The sequence below is a fragment of the Anticarsia gemmatalis genome, chromosome 24 (genome assembly GCF_050436995.1).
Source record: "Anticarsia gemmatalis isolate Benzon Research Colony breed Stoneville strain chromosome 24, ilAntGemm2 primary, whole genome shotgun sequence".
NCBI classification, from domain to species: Eukaryota; Metazoa; Arthropoda; class Insecta; order Lepidoptera; family Erebidae; genus Anticarsia; species Anticarsia gemmatalis.
Genome location: NC_134768.1, coordinates 4,159,411 through 4,171,417, shown reverse-complemented (window position 1 = coordinate 4,171,417; position 12,007 = coordinate 4,159,411). Strand labels below are relative to the sequence as shown.

The window sequence follows — 12,007 nt, the reverse complement described above, 5'->3', positions numbered from 1 at the left end:
GCCCACTAGTGGACAACAATTGATCAAAAGACAGATTTAGTTGTCTTTGACTGCCAGCCTGGACGCCCGCCAGAGCTTTGATTCTTATGATTTACAGACTACTGAAAGTTACAGAGATATACCTGCCTAGTATTTTTTTTATTAATTTCATTCTTAATTGATAGGAGTTATATCTACTTCTAAGAATTTAATTTCTTCTATCTCAAAAGTTGGTTGGAAAAGTTATGGCTCTAATACAGTGATTCAAAGTTTTAGGGAGAATAAGCAAAATGAATAAGGAAACTCGTGGTGCGGTAAGTTGCGAAAAAATAGTGGTACTATCTTTTTTTATCCTTAGGAAATGTTATAGTTACATATACATAATATGAAAGACTATATACATAATATCAAATCATTTATAATGTAGAGAGCAAAGAACAGCTAATTTTAAGGAAGTAAGCTATAATTGGACACAGTTTCTAAAGTTTTAATTATATCAGCAACCAGTAAGTGTCTCTTTTAAGAAAGTAGCAATCATTCGACACAATTTCTGAAGTTTAGAATGATATCAGTAGTGCAGTGTAAAACCAATCCATTTTACAACATTTTATGTATTTCAAATGGAATCAAGGTCTCTGTTCCCAGCTACTCTGTAGTCACAAAGCGTAATTTAGTGTTCTTAGTATTATGTGTGAGGCGGGCTCGTTTCACCAGTGGTTAATGTGTTGTGTAACGCACACAGGCAGCGCCGCGGGGCGGATGCGAGCGTGTAACTCCTGTCCGACTGTCTGTCTGTCTGTCCAGTGAGTCCCGCTACCGGACTACCGATAGATGAAGAATGATAAATATTTGGATATGAGAGGCTACTTTTGCAGTTTTCAGACGAACTGTCATTGAATGGAATACGTAACAGGAAATTTTATTTTTAATTTTATTGTGTTGACATATTTATTGTACTCTGGCGTAGATGTATTGTAAATAAAATTAGAGGCAATAAGATATACTATTACCTACACGTTACCTGCCTTTACTATTCTTTGCTATTGACAAAACAAGACAAGAATTATGAATCCATCAAATACCTATCGCACTCAGAACGGAATTAACATTCATAAAGCCATATCATTTGCATATCATAAGGCTGAGAAATATAAATAAAATTAAAGTCATTAAATTGCTTCTAGTGTGCGATTACAGTTCATTATTCATATGCTGATAGTTCCTTTTAAAAAAAACCTTTTATTGTTACACAAACAAACAGTAACAATATTAAACACGGAAAATTGACTCTTCACAAAAACTAGACAAAAACACAAAACAAAGTTTATGAATATTTGTGAAAGAGTGCCAATTACAAACAACTATTTGTGATGAAAGGAATTGTTTCGCTTTGATTGTGCCTAACTACCACACGTAGGGTTGCTATATGGCCGGGATATCCGGGACAATCCCGGGACTTTGCGTGTTGTCCCGACTCCCGTGTGCAGTTATTTTCCTTTGCTGTGCCGGAATGAAAAACTACTAGTTTTTTTTACAAGGTAACGATAAATTTAACCCATTAATATCCCACTGCTGGGCAAGGGTCTCTTCCCGTAATGAGGGAAGGGTTAGGCCTTGAGTCTACCACACTGGCCGAATGCTACGTCGTATTTATTTTGGTCATTCTTACTTAGCCTACCGGCCTTACCTCTCGGACTGGAGACCAAAGTTCTGATTCCGTGGCCTCAGAAATGTCCAGGAAATGATCAGCCTGGACCTGGCAACCCTAACCACACGTGCGTACGCCGTAATTATAGCCGTTTGATACACGTCACGGGATCGAGATGATTCTATTACGTGTTTCCTCTCATTTGCCAGATAATAACGAATGCTATACGTTTGTATAGACTTTACCTAGATCAAAACGGATCTGCGTTTTTTGTGATGTGCAATTCTTTATTGGGTTCAAAGACCTTTGCGTTGCTATTGTTTTTTGGGACATATAGGCCGCCCGCGACTTTGTCCGCGTGGAAACCCTTCCCGTGTAAATCCCGATCCCCCGGGAACTCCGGGATAAAAATCCGGGTTATACAAAATTTTATCGTAAGTAATCGGTTCAGTAGCATTAACGTTAAAGAGTAACAAACATCCATACATAATATATATTCTCACAAACTTTCGCATTTATTTAGTAGGATTTGGATATGATTTTCTATATTTTCTTAAACAGAAAAATGCTTAACTTGGCCCAAAAATTCATCTCCCGTTGCACTTATGCATTACCACTTAATTTCCTTGAATCTGACGTTTCATGATCTTCAATATTTTGCAAGAAAACAATACGTGAAAATAGCAAAACGTAGACCTATTTCATACACCTTCGAATAAAAAAAATCGTATTATGTATGTATGTATTTGTTAAACTAGTGAAATAATGAATGAACTCATCACCTCGGGTTGTACAATTCGTATTGATGTGAATCTGAACAGGATACTGGCACTATACGTGGCTAATGGTGTTAAATGGCGTCTCGAAGTAATTCCCGGTGTCACAACATGTGGACGATGTTATACATCATGCACGGAGTATGACCACTGCCCACGTGACTTTGCTCGCATGTAATTAAGTTTAATTATATCAATATACTAGCTGACTTCGCAACCGCCTGAAATATGCTAAAAATCTATACTAATATTATCTATACTAATATTATAAAGCTGAAGAGTTTGTTTGTTTGTTTGAACGCGCTAATCTCAGGAACTACTGGTCTGATTAGAAAAATTCTTTCAGTGTTAGATAGCCCATTTATTGAGGAAGGCTATAGGCTACACATCATCACGCTACGACCAATAGGAGCAGAGTACCAATAAAAAATGTTACAAAAACGGCGAAAATTCTGACCCATCCTCGCTTATATGACGCAAGCGAAGTTGCGCGGGTCAGCTAGTTAGACATATTTTTCAATATTTCTGAAAGATTTTCCTAATATTTTTTTCCGTAAGAACCTTCTCCTAATAATCTATACTTATAATAAATCTGTAGAGAGGTCAATTCTGTACATTGAATATATTTAAAAAAAAACCAATGGGGGATGTTTAGTAACGGATACTGATACCGAATCTGCAATTTATAATTTTCTTTTCTGTCTGTCTGTCTGTCTGTCCTCCGTCTGTATGTGACGCTATCACGTAAAAACTACCGGATAGAATGCACTGAAATTTGGTATATGCATAGATTAAGTAGTGGAGCAGTTCCTAGGATACTTTTTATAGCATAAAATTTCAAAAAAAATTAGAAAATTGAAAAATATACGTAGAAATCGTTTGAACCTGCGTTTCCCTATAGAGACCATAGATGGCGTTACAATTCATTTCACAACATTCGCATAAAGTTAACGCGGCGCCTGCCGTATCGATACCTGTTGTTCGCACCAACCAATAGATGGCGTTATAGCTCGCAACAAAGCATGTTTTTTCTAATTAATTTGTTTTGATGGCTTTATTGTAAAAAAATACCTTTGATACATGCTATACATTTATAAGATTTTTAAACATAAATGTTGTATGATATATTACACAAAAATGTTGGTTTACGTGGGTCCGGTGCGGTCGGGATATCCTAGATGGCAACCGAGTAATTTCGTTTGTTGTTCGCCGCAACTAACAGATGGCGTTGTTGTTCGAAACACATAACCAAATTAATTGGTTGCATTAAGGAAATAAATTGTATAGCTATGAAACAGACTACGTGGTAAGTTTTAAAAAATAAACAACGGATGATATATAAAAAATAATTACGGGTTACGCGGTTTCGGACGTATCATCGCAAGTAAACATTATTACGCGTGTGAAGAGCTCCGGCGCAGATAGGTCTGTCTGTACCTATTATAATATTCTGAATCCAGACGGGTAAGCATTGCTTACCCGTCTGGATTCAGAATCTATAATAAGGTATTATATTTTACACTGTAAACTGGTACGGATACAGACGAGAGCGGAAAAGAAGGTAACCACAGGAAATCAGGCCTGCCTGAGCCTGTGTCACATTGTGTGCCCTTCGGGTCCCTTTCGTAAATAACCATTAGATGACAAAAGAGTTGTTAGCATTTTTATGTGTATCGAGTGCTTCGCAATTCGCGTGCTCAAACGAATAAGCAACAGTACGAAATTCACGCGAGCGGAGCCGCACGGGTCAGCTAGTAACGAATACAACACAAAAATAATAAGTAAAATCGGTCCAGCCATTCACGTGTGATGCCGTGACCAAGGAAAACGGGTTTCATTTTTAAATATATAAGATATTAGTACTTACCTAATTTATAAGGTTCCATTAAAAAAAGTTTTGAGTTTATATACACTACACAATTTCACTTTATTCGAGATAAACACATTGAACACTGAGAGAGCAGATAACGTTTCGTTCACAGCAAATAATATACTTTGAACTACCCTCTTATGAACATGTTGACAGGTTGGAAGTTTTACCCCCGGTTGCTGAGGTAAATTTAGCGGTAGTTTATAGTTTATCTATTCAATAGCGTTTAAACTCATATAAAAGAGGCTATTGAATAGATAAACTACCGCTAAATGTACTCAGGGGTTACTCTGGGGTTAGATGGTACATTATAGTTACAAGTCCTTTACATAGGTTCTTAACATTCGTCGATTTTTAATGTACCGCCGCTTTTCAAATTGGACTTTTGACCGGCTTTTGAAGCCTGTAAGTGATCCTGAGCCCGTTTTCCCCCTTTAACTGCTAAAAGCGTAACAGTCAATTAAAATTCACATCTTTATGTGGCACAAAGAATTGTTTTGTAGACGATATAGAAATGTAAAGTTTAAATAACCTTTTCTTCCTGAAAAGCCTTTAATTTTACATGGATTCTGGTACTCATTCTGCTTTGAAATGTGCAATTCAAGCTCGTGCAAAAATGTATCTATTTCTTTTTAAACCGTTTTCTGCATTTATGTCACTTTTAATTATAATACGTACGGTCTAAAATATTACTACAAATATTTTATTAATCTTAACTACAAACGAATCTTGGTTCTGTCTGATTCTAATGAGTCGTAACCCGATCGTCACTAATTGCAGCTGTGTAGTCGGTCTAAAATAAATGATTTTACATGTAAATACGTTGATTGGCGCAATGATAGCTTGCCCACGCTCACCGTTCGTCGTGCTTGTCGTACGGGTCCATGCCTACGCAACACACGTCACTGATGCTACTTTTAACTGCAATGATATTAGATAATAAGTATCTCGTTGTGAGGCGCTCGTGGCTAGTTGCACACACTGGTCGGAAAACGATCAGTGGGTTAAGCAACCTTGGCACGGACATTCCATAGATGGGTGGCCGCATAGTGGTATTTGAACTGAGCGTCTCCGTGCTTCGGAGGGCACGTAAAAAGTCGGTCCCGGTTGTTATCAATAAGATAACAGTCACAAGTCAATGGCCTTCGGGCGGCTTGAACAACTTTGACACTAGGTTGACCACTGACCATACGACGAATGAATGAAGTTAATATCACTTTGAATGTTCTAGAATGGGAGTAGGTAGCCCTTACCGTTCTTTACCTAATTGGTTTAATTTGTAATGCGTGAATTTTAGTATCGCCAGCTTTATGGTTGGTAAAGTCTGGTCGATCCCTGTAAAACATATTAGAAGTCGTGATAGAGTTTCAATATTTTAGTAAGTAGTTGCGCAAACAGTATAAAAATTTCTAACGTTACCGTGTGTTAAAGTACTCGTTAAAAGTATTTCAAATCGTCATAATAATTTAGAACTACTATCGTTATGAAAAAACTTTTGCTCGTGAGAAGAAAATCATGATTTGCTCTACGAATAATTTTCTTCGTTTCTGCAAAGTTCGATTCTTAAAGAAGAGAGCACTACTTACCTACCTATATTAAGATTTAAGAAACAACGGTTGTATCCTACCAGTCTTCACATAGTATTTCTATTTTGCTATTGTCATAGAGACTCTACAACGATCGGCTCATACATTTTCTTCGCCTCAATTTCCCTCGCATGTATATTTTAACTATTTTTACGGCAACCTCGTTTTGAAATGAACATAGTTTACGACAAGTGAACGTTATACGCTCATCATGGTTTAATGGCGGCACTTCCGGTTCATTAACTTTACATATTACACATAACTACCCGTTATAACTTAAACTATAAAATATATAGGTTTTATACTAAATTATTAGCTAGTCAAACTTTTTATGAGGGTTGAGTAAATTTTATAGTCTTGCGATAGCTAATTGTTACAGATTTTATATGAGAAATATCGAAATATTGATTAAAAAGTGTATGATCAAATTTGATTCGATTCGATGACAGCTGGCAAACATAATAATAATATGAAAATTCGGCCATCATCTCAGGAAATTCAAGGTAGTTAGGTATATCATTTTAAAAGCCGGCAGGTAATACAGTCTATAAACGAAATGCCCGGCTAATTTAACTAAAATATACGGAAAAACATTGTTCATAATATTTTGAAGGGTTTGTTTAAACATACAAAATCACTTAAGAAGATTGGAGTGTTGTAAAATAAGATGTAATGACTATTTTTTAGGTATTTAGGTAGGTAGGTATACCACTTAAGTATTTTTTCTACACTACTCGAATACAATTTTATCTCTCCTTAATACTTACATACGCATAGACAGCTTTTGGTAGAATCGATAATATTAATGCGTGATGTAATATTACGTAACCCGGTAACAATTTTTATAGCAAAAGTAGATACAGATCACCATTATTATTAATTCTTTGCATTATCTTTATATTAACACTGTTAGTGAACGCAAAATACCTACTTGTTTTGACTACTTTGTATAAGCATCGGTGGTTCAGTGGTAGAATGCTCGCCTGCCACGCGGGCGGCCCGGGTTCGATTCCCGGCCGATGCATAATTTCTTTTTGCCATTTATTTTTTGTACCTTCTTCATTGAAATGTTAACGATTTCTTTTTTACTGAAAAATTTATACATTTTAGTACACACTAGCGATTATTTGCAATTTTTGGATGTATTTTACCAAAGTTTTTAATATTTTTATTACCTCAGTTCTCTCTTTCTAGGTAAGAATCATCGAATAGATAGCGTTTTTAATAAAATGCGTATTTGTAATATATTTCAAATAAATTATATCTGTGTATAATCACTTTGTAACTAATGAATCGCAAGAAATTCAATAGTCATGTGCTTTTAAAATAAACGGCCTCTTCTATAACATAAAGAGTAAAGACATTCTTTTCCTATAGTTTTGCTGTCATTTTCATTTCATATACTCTTCGAAAATGGTGAATTTTGCTTCTAACATCTCGAACGAATTTTCTTTCCGTAACATTTCCCGACGGCACAATCAAAAGTTTCAAATACCAGGAATCACATGGTCAGGTTGCGCGAACCGTGGGTTGCTGTGAGGGGGGGCAGCAACCAACAAAGAGTTCTCAGAAGGCCACCCAGGAGCGCACCTGACAAACAATCAGACGAACCACAGAACACGGTAGCTTGCACTTGCAACTACTTGCTTTTTCTTCTTAAATTCAACTACTTTGGTGTACTTGATGTTCAGGCGATGGAAATAGTAGCGAGGAAATCATTTGAATGATTTGTACCACTTGATGCAGGCGAATTGTAAGTATAGTAGGAAGGAGAACTTTCTGATGGTGTATAACATTGGCCATTTCTAAATGGAAGAGTTAGTGACTCCTTCACTTGGATGTGTCCACATCGATTTCGGTCTAGACCTATTTCAGATCAAATTCGATGCAAATACATGTATAACTTCCTTAATTAAAGCATAGGAAGGTTGAGTAGATGTCATTCTTGTCTTCTACTTAGTTACCTAAAAACCCATTAAGAAATGGGGTTCCTATAGTATTAGACGATATAGGTGAACTCAAATTTAATGTGATATGCCATTTTTAATTTGGAGTTCTAATCAGTGATGCTATCACGAGCAAGAAAGCTGAACGCTTCGTTATCTATTTAGATTTAGACTTAACTCTTCGAAAAATGACAAAGTAAGAAAAGATACTTAGGTTATGGTTAATCTATTAGTTCTAAAAGGTTTCAAGAAAAATGACTTCAGCATTTTCCAATGTTACACAACATTTGAACAAACTGTCCGCGTTCCCATCGAGAACTCTATTTATACCTGAGAATAATAAAATCCCGTACTTTACTTACAATAAAACACGTTGAACGGTGAGGTGAACATTTTATGTGTGGTCTCTGGCCGGCGAGCCGCGGGTGGTGGCGATAACACCACTTAAATAAATACGCGCTCATTGTAAATGTACCATGAGATTTTATTGAGTTTCCTACGCTGTCTGCGTTTTATCGAGAACACCACAAACAGATCGATTAACTAGCAACTATAAACATAGATAAATTCATCAGCGGTACACGCAAATAGAATGCTCCGATGTTTTGTTGAAAAATATTACATTTTATTGTGTTGATGTTAACCACTATTGTTTTAAAATGTAGGTGAGCTTGTAATTTGAATTAGGTACATTTACTTTTAATCTGTTTATAATATTCATATCGTTCTTTCGTGTTATTATCAATTGAATAGGTATTTATAGGCATCTAGCAGTAACCTATCTGTCTCAAAAATATAATAAGTATTATCAATCTGTACTAAAAAAAAAATCCTTGGGTTTTTTCTGTCCTCACTAAAACTTTTTTCAATATTTTGTTAGTAGCTCTATCTATTATCTATCTGTGGCAATAGTGTTTTTGATTTAAACGCCATCTATCATAAACCACAATCTTAAAATAAATCCGATAGATGTCGTAGAATACACTATTGATAACATAACGCGATTTGACCAATGAGTATGGGACTCGACAATAATTATAGCAAGTACGAATAACAAAAATTAAGACGGCATAAAATAGCGTAGGTAGTAAAAATATCAATCAAAACAGCTCCCTCCATAAATTATATTATTCACACCAGACGTTGGTCTCAATTATTCCGTTAAATAATTTTTCCCAGTAAAATAAAAGAGAAATGTGAATTAAACCTAACTTAGTCGAGATGAAAACCTGCTTTTTAGCATTTTTACCAGCTTAGTTTAGTTTTTTTTTTGTTATTATTGACACTTGACTGTTTGTCAAGCTCATTCGTACAACTGTTTACTGTGTCATGTTGGATTATTTTTGTTCAATTACCAGTTTTTTCTTTAATTTAAGCAATATTAGATAATTGTATCTTTTAAATAACTATAATTATTGTACATGAGATTTCGTATCTAAAGATTATGCCTTCTGTGACCTTGGAAGACAAAAGTAGGTTAGCAGAAAAAGCTAAAAACTGTCTTTGTGGTAAAAATTGTGTAGGTAGTTCTACTTTCGTGAAAATGAAAGAAAGACTGAATAAAATATAAAAAAATTGGTTGTTACTAGTTTCAAGTAATTCATTTTTGGTGTGAATTTAAATTGAATTCGTGTTTAGTTATATAACAAGTTTAAGGTTGTTTATTTTGTCGAAATAAAAGTGAATACATAACTGTTTTTAGGAACTTAGTAAAGTGATTTGAGTTCAGTTACTTAATGTGAAAACGAAACGTGTTTTAAAAAGTAAAAACAAAATGACGTTTGTTGACAGTTTTGCTTTGTTATCGTCTAGATTATTTTCTACTTCTAAATTTTTTATTAGAGCAAAATTTTTGTGTAGACCGTGCGGATTTCATATGGATGTCAGATATGAAACCAGGTCAACTATGGAAGTCGTCAACGTTCCTCCGATCGTGTGCACATACAGACAAGCACTGCGAACCTTCGATGTCCAGGGAAAAAATGAACTGCCGCAAAACTTGAGCAAGCTAAAGGCTATGATGGATGTACTGAAAGCTGAGGACTTGGGCTTCGACAAATCATTAAGCAATCCAGCAACGTGGGTCAAACCGAACAAGGCACCGTGTACGTACATTGAAGTGTTTCAAAATCGACAAATCAACATGAGTATTTTCGTGCTGAAGCCGGGTTTTAAGATGCCGCTCCACGATCACCCCCACATGCACGGTCTTCTCAAAGTGATATCAGGTGCAGTTAAAATTAGAGCTTTTACTGAATATCCGTTAAAAGAAGTATTGAACCACGTAGATTTCCAAACTCGCGCGAAATTAGAAGCGGCGCGGCTCGCACAGGGCCTGCACAAGAAAAGAAAATTATTCGCTCAAATAACTAATAGTAGCACTTGTAGTGAAATTTCTGAAACTTGTACATTGACTCCTACAATTTCTAATTATCATGAAATAGAAGCGTTAGAGATGCCGGCAGCATTTTTCGATATCCTCTCCCCACCTTATGATACGTTAATAGAAGGTATTGGTCCGAGACGGTGTCGTTATTATAATGTTGTGAATTCAATAAGCACTAATTTAGTAGAGTTACATGAAACTGAAGTGCCAACATGTTTCTATTGTGATCAAGCACCATACTTAGGTCCTGTACTTGTTTAGATACAAATTGTTTAGTATTAAGTAGTTATTCAAATTGAATAAATAGTTATTTAATTAAGGTCCAAGTAAAGTTCCTTGGTGAAGATAATTATGTTTGTTATCTTCTTACACTAATTCACTTGGGATGTAATGTTTTATAGTTCAAATATGTTTGTGCCTTCTTTTCTATTCAAATATGAGCTATTATACCATCATTTTTGAAGATATTCTGCCACTCGCATTATGATATTAGTTGTTACTGTCTTGTTAGTTACCATTAAATATACCTGTACCATATATTGAATTCACTTATTAGTCATTTGTATATATTTCACACTGAATTAAACTTTTTAGATACCGGATAGTTAGAATGATTTAATTCCACGTACTTACGTAGATAACATTACCTAATAGATGAAATAAAATCATGAGTTCAGTATTCATTATTTTATTCAAAAAAATTTCAATAGCAACTTTTAGCTGTTATATTTATTGTAGACATTTTAATATTATGATATTAATAACTTGTTCTTAATATTAATTTCCCACCTTATTCTATCATCTCTTTCTATCAAACTGTTTAATTTATTGGTATTGAGGCATTACAAATGTTTTCTTACAATTGTATAATATTTTTTACATCTAAGTACTACTTCATACGTTAAAAAGAATTGGAAGTGACAACGAAATGTAAAAAAAAAATATCATAGGTACCCTCATGGACAATTTATTTATCATTTATGATAGAGTACTGTGCATGACACTCATAATATTTCTACATGCTGCTACTATATTTAACTAACAATGATGTGAAACTTCATTTTCATCACAATTGTATAATGTTTTTAATTAAGAAAGTTATTTTACACTATGACCAGTCATCCCATTGTAAAGGTTTGAGGCCCTACTCTATGTTATTTAGGCAAAAATGAAATTTTTGGTTTAAAATTGTGATGTAATTTTACAAAGATTATTGTATTGTCTTCATGCTGTCATATTATTTGTTATTGTGTTATATTTATTTAAGATTAAAGTGAAATAAATAATTAACATTCCAAATATTCTTTTTCACTCAATTATTCTATCTTGTCGTGTTTTTCTATGCCATTTGTCATTGAAATAATGAATTTTTATCTGATCTCGTAAAATGTTATTTCATTATTTGTAATGTTAAGACATCATACATCTTGCACATTACATTTAGTCAAAACAAAAACAAGCTCTTTCTTATTGGTGATAAGAATTTGATTCTTAAATTATTACGATTTTTATGTACCTATTAACTGTAAGGAACTTTTATACAATTAAGTTCGTTTCTCTGAAATAGTATTGATGTTTTTTTGTTATTAAAAACTTTAAATCGTTATTTTTATCTTTTATTTGTTATTTTTCACAATTGAGAGGAAATAATGACTATTTAATACACATATTGAACAGAAAACTGCATTCATAGACTAGTTTATCAACCAACTGTGTCAACATGTCATTATAATATTGCAATATTTTCATTCACTATGTTCAAATAATAATGTCACCTATGAGTCACGAAGAAAGTAAATGAATGAAGACTATAGAA

General features: G+C 34.3%; 1 protein-coding gene and 1 non-coding gene across 2 annotated transcripts; both read left to right on the top strand.

The window, feature by feature from the left end:
- The first annotated feature begins 6,812 nt into the window (after nt 1-6,812).
- Nucleotides 6,813-6,883, top strand: TRNAG-GCC (transfer RNA glycine (anticodon GCC)). The gene has a single exon. It is a non-coding gene; the product is annotated as a tRNA-Gly (tRNA).
- Nucleotides 6,884-9,113: 2,230 nt separating this feature from the next.
- LOC142983761 (2-aminoethanethiol dioxygenase) lies at nt 9,114-11,885 on the top strand. The gene has a single exon (XM_076130784.1). The coding sequence runs from the start codon at nt 9,580-9,582 to the stop codon at nt 10,450-10,452; it is 873 nt and encodes a 290-aa protein (XP_075986899.1). The 5' UTR covers nt 9,114-9,579; the 3' UTR covers nt 10,453-11,885.
- The last annotated feature ends 122 nt before the right edge of the window (nt 11,886-12,007 follow it).